Source organism: Rhamphochromis longiceps, linkage group LG7, assembly GCF_057381845.1.
Source record: "Rhamphochromis longiceps isolate RC_006_pf linkage group LG7, R_longiceps_female_GT1.1, whole genome shotgun sequence".
In the NCBI taxonomy this organism is placed as follows: Eukaryota; Metazoa; Chordata; class Actinopteri; order Cichliformes; family Cichlidae; genus Rhamphochromis; species Rhamphochromis longiceps.
Genome location: NC_140563.1, coordinates 23,550,617 through 23,568,150, shown reverse-complemented (window position 1 = coordinate 23,568,150; position 17,534 = coordinate 23,550,617). Strand labels below are relative to the sequence as shown.

The window sequence follows — 17,534 nt, the reverse complement described above, 5'->3', positions numbered from 1 at the left end:
TCAATATCCCACAAGTTTAACTGACTTGATGCTGTACTCTGATTTAAACATTTTTTTAAGCACTTCATATGCAGCCTGTCTTGACTAAAACAGATTGAGAAGTATTGGATTGAGATCTGGTGACTGTGGAGGCCATTTGAGTACAGTGAACTATGCAGAACAGTGTTTTGTTCAGAAATATATTTTGAGATGATCTAAGCTTATTCTGGTAACAGCAACCATTAGAAAATGGGTATGCTGTGGTTATAAAGCGATGTGGTCAGCAACAGTACTGTGTTAGCCTGTGGGATTTAAATTATGCTCAGTTGGTACTAAGGGGGCACTTGGAAAATACCCCCCAACCATTGATACAAAACAGGATGCATCCACTCTTACATATCCTGTCACACGTTCTCCTCTGACCTCTGGCATCAAAAGGGCATTTTCACCAGAGAACTGCTGCTCATTGAATATTTTCTCTTTTTCAGTCTATTTCTCTATAAATCCTCAAGATGGTTGTGGAAAAAATCCCAGAGTAGATCAGCATATATCTGAAGTACTCACATTTGCCTATCTGGCACTAACAACTGTTTCGTGTTCAAAGTTAACATGAAAACACATGTCGACATGCCCAGATGCATTGAGTTATGATATGAAACTAAACAATATATTGCATTGTATTTGAGTTGTAAAATACTGACTGTTGATGATAACCTCTCAACCTCACTTCATACCTTTACTGTATGAATCAAATGACATAAAGAAATGATTCTCATTTGACACACCAGTCTGTTTTAAAAGAACTGCTTGTAATATTTCTCACAGAAAATACAGACCTAAATATTCTGTACTGCACCATCTCACAATAAAAATAAGGAGAGATGATGTTCATCTATATCATTCAGCCATAGAGAATGTGTTTTTGAATGTCTCTGTTTGTAAAAGTATAAATAACTCAAGCATTTCTGTGCATGTGCTTTAACGTTTGTGTGTATATCCCTGTGGACCAGAGGAATGTAGTGCAGACTTTGCCAGAATATCATACAAGATGTTAAAAGCTGACAAGTAGTGAAGAGTGGGTGATGGGGAGTGTGTGTGTGTGTGTGTGTGTGTGTGTGTGTGTGTGTGTGTGTGTGCGTGCGTGTGTGTGCGTGCGTGCGCGCGCCGTCTAGCCGACTCCCTGTGGGGCTTCTTGTGAGTGGGTGAGCATCAGGCCCTTGTTACTGTCTTCTGGGCTGATGGTCCTGTGATCACTCGCAGCTAGGACATGGCGACGCCCACACACTGCCTGCCCTCAAACCAAGACAAATGTCCAGATACACACACACACACACACACACACACACACACACACACACACACACACACACACACACACACACACACTCATGCATACACTTTACTGCTCAAGCAGTCTTTTGCACTCATGTTGAGCTTTAACATGCATGTACACACACAGGTTCTTTCTCATTACGGGACCAGTAACTGCACTCGCCTCCTGCTTTGTCCTGAGGTCTGAAACTCATTTCATTGCTGCTCCTACACTCCTTCCTTACCTCCATCTTCTTTATAAAGCTTCAAATCCCTTCAATAGACCCATATAGCCAGCTAGCACTAAGCCCCCACAAACTGCCCTTATAGACTCTGGCCATGCCGAATGCTCCCCTACTTTATTTATTTATTTGATGGTTTGAGATGCTCCCCCTGGGTGGATGGTGGTCTAATCAAGTGTTGCAAATTGGATCAGACCTCAAAAAATGAAGTGAAATGCTCACCAAAAAAGGAATACAATAAAGATATAGCTATATAAAAATATTTAAGGTACTCAAGAATAAAAGAGTGGAACCAATTTCAAGGTCAGATTTGCTTAAATATATTAATGTTGAATATCTCCTGCAAAACAAAGACCTTTACAGAGCAGAAGAAGAAATTCACCATGAAGAATGCATGTCATGTTTCTTTTCCATTTTGGGGGAAGAAAAAAAACAATAAATATTGACTGAATTTGAACTGAAAAACAAAATAAATGATGGCACGGTGTGAAAGACACACAGCTTTATATATAAATGTAAAAGTTTGTGCATTAGAGGAAGCCTCTCTTTCACTGTGGTAATATTAATACTGCATTATTGCTGTAATCCAGAATGTTAACATTAAAATACGCTGAAAACAACAGGAAACATTGAGATTTAAAATATAGACAAGATGTGATTGGGACAAAGAAGCAGGCTGAAAACTAACATACAAACAATCCAAGATGAAAGAACAAAATATTCCCTGTGTATGTACACAAGGAATCGAACAAAAGAGTGTGAGAAGAATTGAATATAGTCTGTTTTATTCTGTGTTTAGTTGCAGAAGTTTTGAAGCCTATCCCAGCTACCATAGGGCAAGATGCAGTGTACACCCTGGTTAACATAGAGGGACAGACAAGCATTCACACTCACTCATCACATTAACATAGGAACACAGTAACAATTAACATAACAGAACCCACACGAACACGGACATGCAACTCCACACAGAAAAGCCCCGGCCAGATGGTGGAGTCCAACAAAGGTCCTTCATGCTGTGAGGCAATAGTGCTAATCGTGCCACAGTGCTGCACTGGGATGCGAACTTTTCTATCCAAAATTAATTATTTTTTGTAAATATAACATGCATGTCAATATTCTTAATCATAAAATACTTATAATGCATAATAATACGCATTTTAGAAGAAAAAACGGTGACTAGTGAAAATGTGCACATGCGTTGACACTAAAAACACTAGTAACAGTAGAAACAACAGCAAATAGAAAAATGTTGCAAAAGTACACAGAAAAATCGAGCTGATAAGCTAACAGTAGATAGACGTTTGCTAACTGTAACAAATATATAGTATTATACTTTTAAATGCAATCCTTTACAAGTTTTTTGCTCTTTTACTTCTGCAGTTGTTCCATCACGTTATTGTGTCCCATTTTTCCATTTACAGATATTTAAGGTTTTTTTTGACCTTTTAGAGCCACCATACTTTTCTCTAAGGCAACAGGGTCGGTGTCAAATAATGAGGTCAGTGTTGAATCTCTGAAAGCCAAAAGATCAGGTCTCAGGCTGCTTCTGAGAGTTTTTCTACTCTTGGTTTGGTATGATCTCAGTGAGCGGATATATCCTTAATGTCGTCATGGCAGACACATAACTCTGCAGCTCCACCCACCTGCTTTTTCAGAGCTTTTGTTTGTGAGGGGCAGCCAATCAGAAGAAAGCTTTCTGAAAGCAAAAGGGGAGAAAGATACAACTTAATAAAGTGGCCTTGGACTACATGAGCTGAAGGTCGGATGGTTTTTCACTTCCTTTTATAGCAGTATTTTTGGTAAAACATCATCTCGATCATGTGAGTGTAGAGGCCGCTAATAAAATATTTGTGTGATATCTTGTGTCAGTCAGCCTGAAAGCTTTTCAGTGGTTTATGAAGCTGTTAGGAAACAACGCTGAAGTGTCAGTGAGCCGTTGTCTGTTGTTTGCCTGCCTCTTCGGCCCCATTTATTTGTGCGCTGTCATTAGTCATCGTTGCTCAGTTCAAACAGAGCTCTGAGCAGCAACCCCCCACTCCCAAAGACAGACAGCGCAGGACCGAGAGAAATCCTGTCTGGCCCAGTGCCGATGCAGAGTGATGTCATCTACATAAACATTCACGCACGAACGTCCAGTCATACACAGCAAATGTGCACTCACAAGACGCCATGGGACATCTACTCTAGCACTCTTGTGTGTGTTCGTGTGTATGTGCGGGTGAACATGTGCCGCCAAATCATCATACATACATCTTTTTTTCCCCCGCTCTCCCTCTCGTGCTCCCTCTCTTTTTTTATCTCTTGCTCTCTTTGGGTCTCTTATAATTAAATAAAATTAAATGAGTCATTTATGAACCTTTGGGAGTGACAGAGGCAAGGGGCGAATAGAACATGAAGCGCACCTGTGCATTTTGCTGGCAGCGTGTTGCGTAACAGTAGCGTGTCTTCCTTGCGCTTATGGAAATATATTAGTAATGGCACTGTACTCGAGCTCTCTTCCACATCCTGTAGTGACACACGGCATCTCCCCGTTTTGTCAGCAGGCGCCTTATCGTACATGGCATGCTGTCTGTAGAAAGAAACGCTCAGGCTCTTCCATTTACACACTCGGCTGCACACTGCTGCACATACACCGCACTCGCATATTGACACACACCTGACACACCGAAGGAGGTTTCGTGGTGCAGGAAATAAATAAAGGTGGATAAATTGCTCTGTGGGGAGCCAAGTAGATTAGATGGCATGCACAACATAGCTGCTGCGTTTGGTTTTGGACCAATGTTAGGATGGGCAAATACAGGAATTGCTCATTTCTGAATCCTTGAACTATCCACCATTTCAATGGTGGATAGTTACAAGTACTTGGGGGTTGTTCTTGATAAGACCCTGTCCTTTGAGTCACATCTTGCTGCTACAGTGAAAAAGGCCCAACAAAGACTGTACTTTTTAAGGAGGTTGAGAGGTTTTAATGTTTCATCTGAAATGATGACTCTCTTTTATAAAAGTTTTATTGAATCTGTTTTAACTTTCTGTATCATTGCTTGGTACGGTAGTATGTCCATGGATAATAAGACCAGACTTAACAATCTGGTTAAAGTGGCGGGCAAGATTTCAGGGAGGTCTCAGGTCCAGCTTGTGGACTTTTATAACAGGCAGGTGCTGAGGAAGGCAACCTCTGTCCTGTTGTGTTCAGATCATCCTCTCTTTAACGATTTTCAACTGCTTCCATCAGGTCGTCGTTATAAAATGACTGCAGTGAAGACAAAGCGACACAAATTGTCGTTTGTACCTAGTGCTATTATCTTAATTAACAACACTAAATTGTAAGTGTTGTTGCCATTGCACATTGCACTTTTTTCGATGGAATATCTAGGTTGTTTTATCAGGCTTATATTATATTATAGTATTTTTTTTTTAATGAGTGTACGTGATGTGTTGGTTGTATGTTTGTTGTTTGTTTTGACATACTGCGAATCAATTTCCCATCAGGGACAATAAAGTTACCATTGATCATTGACCATTGATTGACCTTTACGAGCGTTTGTTGGGAAGCGGCAATCACAGATGGAAGTCATAAATCTGCAAGATCTGCCACATTTATTTTTTCATTTGACAACTGTAAGCTCGGTGGGCACCAGAAAATTAACACTGCATGCCTCAAGAGAAAGCCTGTTAGTTTTTAGTAAAACCTTCAACAGCATCAGAAGGAGCCAAGTGAAGCTTGTTAAGCTGCCTAAAGTGATTACATTTGAGTCGGTGTCTTTTGGGTCTGAATAAAAAGTGAAAACTGAGGGAGTTAGAACGAAGCTTCAGGGCTCTGTTTCAGGTTAATGGCTCAAGGCCACATTTCCTACCCACTAGTGTAACACAACCAAATATCCAGCTAAAAAACAAAACAAAACAAAACAAAAAATTATTGGTCCAATTTTTCCATTGAGTCAAAAAGTTTGTTATCAGATTGCCCCTGGTGGGATACTGATTTATCCAGACAACTCATTATAGATTAAGGGAAGAATGAATATTTAGTGATTGTACATCACCTTATATCATTTTCAGTTTGGACAGACTGTAAAAATGAATTGTTGCTTATAGTGCTACAGGCAGTGTCACAATCGCTCTGTTAATGTTTTTGTCATCTGGTGTTAGCATCCTCTCAGGTATTACCAAAGTCCAGGGGACTTGTGCATCCAATGCATTCTCTTACCATACATGAGATCTTGTTTGGTGTTGGTGCACTGACAGACTAGCTACAACAATACTGGGTGCCAAGAGCACTCCATCCATCCATCATATACTGCTGAAGTATGGTGGTGGTAGCAGCAGGCTAAGTAGAGTGTCCCCCGACCTGCAAGTAGGTTGCAGGTCTACCCCGTGGGGTTTCCTGTCACTTGCGTGAAGGGCTGTCAAACAAAATGATGCTCAGATACTAAATCAATACTGAAAATTACTATAAAAACTACTATATTACTGCTCTTCTAATTGGTACACAATTTCAAATAGCACAGTTGCAAACAGGCAGGTAAAAAAAACCCTCAACACTAGTAGTAATATGTACCGTAGTTAAAAACTTTGAGAGGAATATTGAGAGGTCATTAAATCTCATTAAATTTTAACCTGGTTCAAGTTGTTTAATTTTGACCTAATTTTTAATTTCATTTTTACTTGTTATTTAGATTTAGACACTAAATAAATTGTGTGGTTGGGTTTAGGCACTTAGATGCACTTGCTTATAGGTTAAGACTATAGTTTGGGTTGAAATACATCTGTATGAAAAATGACAAACCTAGAGTGACATGCTCATCATGTTAATACATGTACAATAACCTGATGCAGCAACAAAAACTGCAGGACTGGTGCCTCTCTGGCTGGTTCCAGACCTACCCAGACTCTACTCGAGAGTAAATGTCTCGAGTAAAATCTCATTGGAGTTTCTTATTGCTTCAGTCAGTGGATTTGCGATTTAGCTGAAATAGAACAGCTAAACCTTGAGGCAATGCGGGGCCTTGTTGTGCTTTAAAGTTAACAATATTCCCAGATGCAAAAATCCTCCAAAAGCATTTAAGCACCTAATCACTATATTACTCATTATGAGTGTAAGAATGGACCACTGAGATCCATTAATCTGTGACGGGTGTGTTTGTGTATGTCTGACTGTGTGCAGGTGCATGTATGTGCATATGCATATATAATATAAATACTATAGATGATAGTTATATGAAGTTTTATAAATGTGGTGTTTATTGAATACAATACGTAGCATGCTGACTCTGGTTGATTCCCTGAATATTTCTCTGTGTTATTTCTTTCTTTTTGAAATATATTTTATGCAGTTTTTAAAATAATCTAATTGGCATTGTAGATACATACTGACTACAAACCAAAAGCTATTAAACCGTCATAATTGAAAGCTGGAAAATTTGGGTGGTAAAATTGCTGAAGCCTTCACCTGACCTAAAAGTACTGAGCCTGGTAATTATGTACCCACATGCATGAAATCGTTTTAGTGAAGCTTTTGGTCCCGCCATCACAAAACCTGTGTTAAGCATGAATAGCTTCTTTACAGTGATTAGTGAGAACTGCTGTACCTTGCATTAATGCCTCTAGATAATGAAGGCAAAAAAAATGACACTACGGTCCCCTTTCAGTCACATATCTGTCAGTCAGTTTGTGCTGCCACTGTCCATGTTCGGATATGTAATCTTTTTTCTTTTTCTCTGCAGGTATGATTTAGACTGCAAGAGTGACAACCTCTCCAGACATGTGAGTGTCTCTTTCACCTCAGCTGTTCAACAATCAGCCATGCATTCATTTAAATTTTATACAGCCACAGTTAACCTTCCAGAACAATAGCAGCCTGATTTGAATCTGAATGTTGGGGGTAAAAGTAGTGATCATAAACACACATGCAAAGCAACCAAAGAGCTTTTCAGGGTGACAAGGTGGACTATTCTTTACTGACCAAGTCAAGTAAATGATCTCAGTCTGACTGAACTTTGTTCCATTTACTGAAGGCCAGAATAAAGGCTGAGAGCCACACAACAACCAAGGGCTGAGGTTTAAAGTGTTTCCTTATGTCTGTAGGTCACCAAGACCTCACACCTCATAGATGCTGTTCATGTTTAAAAAACAAAGAAAAACAAAAAATATCAGCTGATTAGAGATAAATCAGGGCACTGAATTATGGGTGCATCTGCTACTTTGCATATACTCTTTCTTTTAATTCAAATTCAAATCAAATTCAAATTTTATTTGTCACGTACACAGTCATACACAGTACGATATGCAGTGAAATGCTTAGACAACTGCTCGTGACCTAAAGAAAAAAAAAGGAAAAGGCTATGAATAAGATAGGAAATAAATATGAAAAATTAAAAGGGGTAAATTTAACTAGGAAGGAATAAAATATAAAAAAAATTAAGGTTAAAAATGAAATAACTGTACAACACAAATTAGAATGAAGGGTAAATTTAACTGTGAAAGAATAAGATAAAATATATAAATTAAAGTTGAAAATAAAATAACTGTACAACAAAATACACAATACACAGTATAGAACTATATAAGAATGTATGAAGAAATATAAATAAATAAATATATATATACACACAATAACAGCAGCTGTACAAGTATTAACTGGAAATGAAGAATATAGTGACCAGTGTTGTGCAATCCACATTAAAATAATACTTTTTTGATACTTTGGGTTTTCTAGCACAAGTTAAATGCAAAGCGATCGAAAAGTTCCTGAAAGTTAAATACGAATTTATATTTTACCAGTCTTGCCGTTAAAGTCATCTTGTGCATTTTCCAGACCACGTTCAGTTCGGCTGATAATTTGAAATAGCTTTTTGGAAGCTGTGTTTTGACACATCTGGGAATTGACCGCAGTGCTTAATAAAAACAGACGGTCCCTGAAGGCAGCACATCAGTCAGGTGTTTGATTGTGAGCACACATTTGTTTTCACAAATGTAAAGAGAATCAGAGCAGAGGTAAAATGAATGATCCATGCAATGAGATCTATTGCACGGAAACAAAATATAAATGCCAGACATGCTAACATGTGAGGCGATCGTGGCTCAAGAGTTGGCCGTTCGTCTTGTAATCGGAAGGTTGCCGGTTCGAACCCCGGCTCTGATAGTCTCGATCGTTGTGTCCTTGGGCAAGACACTTCACCCATTGCCTACCCATTGTGGGTGGTGGTCAGAGGGCCCGGTGGCGCCAGTGTCCGGCAGCCTCGCCTCTGTCAGGGCGCCCCAGGGCAGCTCTGGCTACAATGTAGCTTGCCATCACCAGTGGGTGGATGACTGAATGTAGTGTAAAGCGCTTTGGGGTCCATAGGGACTAATTAAATATGAGTTAAATACCGGCCATTTAACAAAGAGGAGCCTGAAGGGGAGATTGGACAAATTGAAATGAGGTATTGCTTTTTTATTATTTTATGGACTGATTTCCAGAACATTTTGGCCACAACTCATATGAGTTAGTGTGGCCTTAACTTCAAATAAATACATGTTGTTTGTCTTTCTTGTGATAGTACTTATGGAACTTACACTTTCTTTGAGGACTAGTTTAAATGGATAGTTATCAATCAATTTGCGCTGACCCCTAAACTTAGGCAGCAATGCTACAGAGGCTATATATCTTAAAGTTCTCATTCATGTAGGTTCCATTGTTTTGTTTCTAATTTAATATGTTGAACATGTCATCTTTATCAAAAGGTGGTTTATTAATATAACAAAGAGATTAAATTTGGAGAAAAACACTGTCCTGGGCATTAGACAGCAACTCCAGGAAATAGAAAAAGCTCAACAAAATGATCAAATAAAACGCATAAATATCAGACACAGCTTCTGATCAGCTTTGTTATTTCTGGTTTTGTTTTGTCATGCTGCTGCTGATTAAGGATTCTGCTTTTCTGAAATTTGATATATCCCTGGCTTAAAGCTACAACATTCCCTTTCAGTTCAAACAGAGGTTTGAGCAGCACTAGTTCAGTATAAAACTCTCTCTTCACCTCAACACCCAGCCCCATTTCCTATTACCCAGCTTCGACCTCACTGCCAACTGCTGGCGGAGCTCTTTTCCTCAGCCCCAACCTCAGCGTGCCCCGAGGCTTCCTCTGTGAGCAGTGAGCAATGTGAATGCTGCAATTCACTCTAAGCATGAAGGCTGAGGACGCTTGGATGCGTCCTGTCGTCATTGTGGATGTGTGGGATAGGAGATCTGGCACACAGTGATGGCTCCATTGTCCAGTTCATTCCTAGTCGTGTGGCTAAAAATGAAGAAAAAATGCAAACGCACACAAGTACAGTATCTTTTTTGGCAGCTTCAGTGGCACCCTTAGAGGATGCCTCCCTTCTCCAATCAAAACAGATGTTTTCCCCCGTGCCATATGGTTCACATACCTTTAGTACTTAAAGCTGCAGGAAAAACAGTTCAGAAAGGGGACATACAGTAAAGTTGGATGTAAGGCTAGGGTATGACGTTCTTCCTAAGCGCTGCTTGTCACCACGCACAGTTATTCAACTCATGTTTTTTTGTGGAAAAATACACCAGTGCTTCTCACAAACAGCGGTCTCATTACAAAGTCTTTATTCAGCACTCGATGATAAGCAAATGAATCCAGGCGGAGAAATTGCTTTTTTGTTTGCAGGCAGTAATTAAATTAACTGGCTGGTGTTCCCTCATGACTGCTTGAGAGACGGCTGGATTTTACTGGAGCTTTTATTCCCTTTATTAAATGTCTTGTGGTTAGAAAAGCACATCACATCTTGTTATTTGTTTAACAGCTTTTAAAAGAATAGTGGCATTTCCTTTATTAGACTGTTCACAAGTGTGATGCAAGAAATACCTACTGAGTGCAACAGGCTTAAAGCCCAAGGGTCCTTCAAACAAAGTTCTGTTCTACCTTTGGTGTTGTTTGGTGCTGATGACACACCTCTTATAGTTTTCTGAAGACTTAGGATTTTAATATTTTATGTGTATTTTTGTTTTGTTCAACATATTTTTCATATTATTCAAGCTAAATTTTTAGTCCATATTAAAACAATTTCTTGTAATGTGTGAGATTGTGCATATGATATGTACATATTGTATATACAATTCTGCCAAAATTCTAATTGGATCAGTAATATCCATCCACTCTCTTTAGATGGATGGATGAAGTCTATTCTAGCAGAATCTGTGTTCACTCTGGATAGCCTGCCAGTCCATCACAGACCAGACAGAGATAGAAAGTAATCATAATCACACCTACGGCTCAAATCATCATTTAACCTAACAAACATCTCTTAGGGATGTGGGAGGACTATTGCGTACTTGGAGGAAACCCACGCAGGCACAGGAAGTTGTATTTATATAGCACCAATTTACAACAACAGTTGTTTTGAGAAAGGTACTGAGAGAGGAATCTTTAATGATCAGATTTTTTATGAACAAGTACTTGGTAATGTTGAGAAGGAAGAACTCCTGTTCAACAGGAAGACACCTCCAGCAGCCCCAGGATACAAGGAGGACAGGCATCTACTACAAACAATTGGAACTGAGGGGGAAGTCAAAAGAAGAGTACAGTGACCAAGGACAAAACAACTATGGAAGAAAAAGACTAAATTAATGACATGAAGTAGCGACATATACATGGGAAGATGACAAGTAATGCTCATGGGAAGTCCCCCCAACAGCCTGAGCCTATAGCCGTGTAACTTGGGAATGATTCATTCCTGACTGCAGGCAACAACAACAAAAACGTTTTTGAGGAATAATTTTATTATTGAACAACAACCATGTTCTCAATGAACCCAAAAAACTCATTAATATCAAAGCTGAATGTTTTTGGAAGTAGTTTTTAGTTTGTTTTTAGTTTTAGCTATTTTAGGGGGATATCTGTGTGTGCAGGTGACTATTACTGTGCATAATTATTAGGCAACTTAACAAAAAACAAATATATACCCATTTCAATTATTTATTTTTACCAGTGACACCAATATAACATCTCCACATTCACAAATATACATTTCTGACATTCAAAAACAAAACAAAAACAAATCAGCGACCAATATAGCCACCTTTCTTTGCAAGGACACTCAAAAGCCTGCCATCCATGGATTCTGTCAGTGTTTTGATCTGTTCACCATCAACATTGCGTGCAGCAGCAACCACAGCCTCCCAGACACTGTTCAGAGAGGTGTACTGTTTTCCCTCCTTGTAAATCTCACATTTGATGATGGACCACAGGTTCTCAATGGGGTTCAGATCAGGTGAACAAGGTGGCCATGTCATTAGTTTTTCTTCTTTTATACCCTTTCTTGCCAGCCACGCTGTGGAGTACTTGGACCCGTGTGATGGAGCATTGTCCTGCATGAAAATCATGTTTTTCTTGAAGGATGCAGACTTCTTCCTGTACCACTGCTTGAAGAAGGTGTCTTCCAGAAACTGGCAGTAGGACTGGGAGTTGAGCTTGACTCCATCCTCAACCCGAAAAGGCCCCACAAGCTCATCTTTGATGATACCAGCCCAAACCAGTACTCCACCTCCACCTTGCTGGCGTCTGAGTCGGACTGGAGCTCTCTGCCCTTTACCAATCCAGCCACGGGCCCATCCATCTGGCCCATCAAGACTCACTCTCATTTCATCAGTCCATAAAACCTTAGAAAAACCAGTCTTGAGATATTTCTTGGCCCAGTCTTGACGTTTCAGCTTGTGTGTCTTGTTCAGTTGTGGACGTCTTTCAGCCTTTCTTACCTTGGCCATGTCTCTGAGTATTGCACACCTTGTGCTTTTGGGCACTCCAGTGATGTTGCAGCTCTGAAATATGGCCAAACTGGTGGCAAGTGGCATCTTGGCAGCTGCACGCTTGACTTTTCTCAGTTCATGGGCAGTTATTTTGCACCTTGGTTTTTCCACACGCTTCTTGCGACCCTGTTGACTATTTTGAATGAAACGCTTGATTGTTTGATGATCACGCTTCAGAAGCTTTGCAATTTTGAGACTGCTGCATCCCTCTGCAAGATATCTCACTATTTTTGACATTTCTGAGCCTGTCAAGTCCTTCTTTTGACCCATTTTGCCAAAGGAAAGGACGTTGCCTAATAATTATGCACACCTGATATAGGGTGTTGATGTCATTAGACCACACCCCTTCTCATTACAGAGATGCACATCACCTAATATGCTTAATTGGTAGTAGGCTTTCGAGCCTATACAGCTTGGAGTAAGACAACATACATGAAGAGGATGATGTGGACAGAATACTCATTTGCCTAATAATTCTGCACTCCCTGTATACAGAAACATCTGTGCCGAGTATGGCCTGGAAGTCCAGAGTTCAAAATGGGAGATCCCCCCCGTAGGGTGGTCAAGAGTGACCAAACTAAGACCTTGTGGGACTTCCAGATACAGACATGCAAAATGGTGGTGGCTAACCAACCGGACATAGTGGTGATGGACAAGCAGAGGAAGACCGCCGTAGTGATAGATGTAGTGAGACCGAATGACAGCAACATCAGTAAGAAGGAACGTCACTACAAACTGCTCCCCGGGCGCTGGATTGGTAGCTGCCCACTGTTTCACTGGGCCTTGGTATAATCCCACACGTGGGACTATAAGGAGTTTGGAAGTACAGTAAAAAAAAATATATATATATAATTTTTTTTTATTAGAGAAACCCCTCAAACCTTTTCTCTCTGTACAGTGAATCTATAGCACCACAACTCCTAGCCTTAGACTTTCAATGGTGCAGCAGGCTAGGGCTCCTCGCTAGTAGCACACATGTTAAGGAAAGGCCAGAGTGTTTTTGTCATCCCTTTTTGTTTTGAGACCTCGGCTGGGGGAGAAATATACTGATATATATCAGTATAATATATCTTTGGAGCAGCTTTCTGCCCACTGGACTCAACACGGCTCATCTGTCAAGCACTTTTATACGCGTGCATTCTCAGTCTCGTAGGGGAGGACTTAGTATCAGTGCATGAGCAGTCCACTTTTTATGCAAGAATTCTCTGTTTTGCTGGCCAAGGGCTCCTCATCTCTACACTGACTCCTCTCATGTGGTCACCCTGCAGTGATCAACAAGGACACTAGTCTCTTTGCACGGTGGGCTTAGATGTCAGTGTGCAAAATAAATGTGGATGGAGAAGGGAATGTGACATTTAATTTGAGTGATGTGTTTCTTTTTACCCTTCACTTTAAATCTGCTGGAGAAACAGCTTCAAATGAGATATTTCCAATGCAGGTGCAAATGCAACTTTGTTTACTTTGTTACTTAATTATTTTGTTTTACCTATAGCTTTTTGTTTTCTGTTTTCCACGTGGCGCTGCTGTGTGGTATCTCTGTATGATGGCTGTTTGTTCAGTCATGCTGAAGCCACAGCCAGTCACATAATCGGCTCAGCCTTGTTTGTTGCAGCTGAAAAAGATATTGCAATGATAAGTGGCAGGGTAAAATGGTACAAAATCCTATAATAAAGACTGAAATCACTGGATTTTGCAAGCTAAAAAATATAAGAGAATATGTTGTATTTTAGCCTATAAAATCACAAATTAATAATTAAATGTCTTGAATTAATATTAAACCGTCTTTAAGGACAGATTTAGGAAAAGGAACAAATGCAAAAGATGTATAAAGAAAATTGTAATGAATGTTCCTCTTTAACTCATAAACCTTCTTTTCCCTTGTTTAATGCAGGACTTCCTGGGCCAGGCCTTCTGCACACTGGGTGAAATTGTCGGCTCCCTGGGAAGCCGCTTAGAAAAACCTTTGACGTAAGTGGCACACACCACACAATGCACGCACAATGACCAACAGTCAGCACACTCTTGGAATATGATTTTTGCCATTTTAAAGTGATGGGCAAAAATATTTGTATTACATTACTCTAATCTGGGAGTCAATAGGTAGCTCAAAGAAGCTGTTAAAATTTTAGATCATGTAGGCGTGAACTGAAAAGCAGCATGTGATTTTAAGATTGCCATTGTTTGTCTTCGAAGTGAAGCAGCGGCATGAAAATGAGTAATGATGTTGATGAAAGCCTACGCTGCCTCCAACAGCCAAATGAGATGAACACTTTAACAGCAGTAGAGCTAATGACAGACTGCAAACATGCTGAGATGGTAAAAATCAAATATTGAAAAAGGACAGTTCACCCAAAGTGAATGTGTCAGTGATGAGCTCACACCTCCTTTTTGTAGAAGCCTTAACTGAACTTAAGACTTAAAGAATCTCATCAGAGATATTTTAAAATGAATGAATCTGTGATTTCATCTTCTCGGTTGCTAATTATAGCAGGAAAAAAAGCAGTGATTAGACCTGTAGCAGTTCATGTCAGATTTACGCTCGATGGGGTGTTTATGTTAGCTTGGAAGCATCCTCTAGTGCACAGGAAGTCTGTCCCCTGCTAGCATTTTTGACAGTTTCTCTCCAGTATTAGCTAGTACTGACAAAAATAAGCATAAACAGTGGAGTAGTACATTCAGAGGAAGAACCGAGCTGTTAGCCTAACTGCCAACATGCCTTCCATACTGAACAGAATTACAATTATCATCACACAAGGTTTGACATTACACAATCACAATTCAATCATCAATTTCAAAAAGTACTAACAAGTCTGGTTTGAAAACATTGTATTTTGAAGTAATGACTAATTGTCAAGGTTCCCAGCTTTTTAATCGTACTAGTTGTAGTAGGATTCATTATTCACCAGTAGATCAGCAGATTCAGGTTTATTTATCTCATAGGCATAAATTTGTTCACAACTGATCAAACCTGTGAATTGGTTCAAATTACAGGTGAAAACAACTTTGGAAGATACAGAACTATGCAAAGGTTTTAGCTACTTGAGGTATTTATATTATTATTAATCACATAATATAAAGTGTCCAAAGTATTAAAAATGGTTCTCTTTGCTGACGATACAAACATTTTTTGCTCTGGTGATGATCTGCAGAATTTATTGGAGGATATGACTAATGAAATAAGTAAAGTGAAGTTCTGGCTTGATAAAAATAAATTATCATTAAATTTGAATAAATCTAAACTTATGTTATTTGGAAATAGTAGTTTAAATACAAATGCAAAGATTCAAATAAATGGTGTTGATATTGAAAGAGTCAGTGAAAATAAATTTCTGGGGGTAATAATAGATGAAAAACTTAACTGGAGAGCTCACGTAAGATATATTCATTCCAAAGTATCACGAAGCATTGCAGTACTAAACAAGGCAAAACAGGTATTCGACAGAACATCACTTCATATTCTATACTGTTCACTGGTTTCACCATACTTAAGCTATTGTGCAGAGGTCTGGGGCAATAACTATAAAACCACATTACATTCACTTTTTACTCTTAAAAAAAAAAAGCAATTCGAATCATCCACAATGCAGGTTATAGGGAACATACAAACTCACTATTTTTGCAGTCTGAAATATTGAAAATTGACGATATAGTGAAATTCCAAACAGCACAAATTCTATTCAAAGCAAAAAATAAAGAACTGCCAGGTAATATTCAGAGTATGTTTTTTTTGAAAGAAGGAAGTTATAATTTAAGGGGTTTTTGTAACTTCAAAACAATGAAGGTACGTACTACAAGAAAAGGCTTTTGTGTTTCTGTTCAAGGAGTGAAACTATGGAACAGGCTGAATATGGAATTAAAGCAATGTCCAAACATAAAACTGTTCAAAAAGAGTTATGAAAATATGATCTTCTCGAACGATAAAGAAAAGGAAAATATTGAAATTAAGTGAATGTCTCTATTTAAAAACAAACAAACAAAAAACTCATGATGTGATATTATAGTATAAAGTATATCAGAAATCTGTTCGCTATTTTTATTACAAATTATATCAGTAAGGAAGCTGACTAAATATTAACTGATAATTTATGGCAAAGGGGTGGGATTAAATAAGTGTGTACTTCTTCCCACTCCCTTTCAATATGTAAATTAATCAGAACGGTTTTTTTTGTATGTAATTTGCATAGTATTTTTTTCTCTCTTATTTTCTTTTCTAAATGTACTTGTATATTGTTCACTGTTTAGTGACAAGAAGAGCAAGTCCAGCAATTTCTTGGTTCAAATACAAATAATTTATCAGTATGTAGGGCAAAGGTTAGGAGAGAGGTACAACGGTGAGTATCCATAGCCATTTGTAAAACACGGTGGAGGCTCTGTCATGGTTTGAGGCTGCAATTTATCCAGCTCTGTTGAGGAGCTCATCTACTATCACACTCTGCCAATCCAGTAAAAACCATACCTGGGTAGAAAAGTGCATAATGGAACACTATCATTCATATTGGGCCTCCCCGGATCTTGGACATCAACGTAGGATCGTCTTAACAGAATAAATGGAACAGAAGGCAGCTAACATCCAGAAAGAAGTTTAATTTTTTTTTTCACGAAGAACAAAATACAATAATCAAATTGACTTCAGTGATGCACAGAATGCGTTTTAGTCTGCGACAATTTCAACTCCACGGGCACACTTTAAAAAACCATGGCAGTGGATTGTCAGACCTTTAGATGGAGTTGATCGGCTATCCAGATTTGTATCCAGATGTAAGTCTTAACTTAAATGGGGAAGTCAAAAGTACAGACATTTGCTAATATATTCTCATGAGTTTTGAATGCTTCATGGGTATTTAGAAAATCTAAAACAGTTCAAGGTTCTTTAAAAATATTTCATTAATAATACTTTAAATATAAACAAGGCGACTGCACGAATACAGCCCAATTTAAAATTACACAGAAGTGAGAGTTTTGTTTACTGCACGAAGGCTCCTCATAAATCATGGACCAAAGTTTCCTTGGAAAGCTTTCTTGTAAATTCTCCAAGAGGTCTTCAGACTTCTTTTTGGTTGTTAGCTGCATCCTGATATTATTGCAGCTTCAACCCACAGAGCAGAACTAAAGAACCTGTTCGTCTTGTTTTAATTTTCCACCAAAGACAGTGAGCCATCAGCTGTCCAACCATGGTCTGATCCCCACGTCCTCCAGTGGGTGTCCTT

The 17,534-nt window shown here is 39.0% G+C and overlaps 1 protein-coding gene across 2 annotated transcripts in view; it reads left to right on the top strand.

Moving 5' to 3' along the window:
* LOC146665334 (copine-8-like) overlaps positions 1 to 17,534 on the top strand; it is an 82,839-nt gene that overhangs the window by 32,827 nt on the left and 32,478 nt on the right. For both annotated transcript variants that reach the window (XM_085412934.1, XM_085412935.1), the window contains exons 5-6: positions 7,256 to 7,295; positions 14,219 to 14,295. In XM_085412934.1, the coding sequence (XP_085269060.1) occupies positions 7,256 to 7,295; positions 14,219 to 14,295 (117 nt within the window). The remainder of the gene's footprint in view (positions 1 to 7,255; positions 7,296 to 14,218; positions 14,296 to 17,534) is intronic.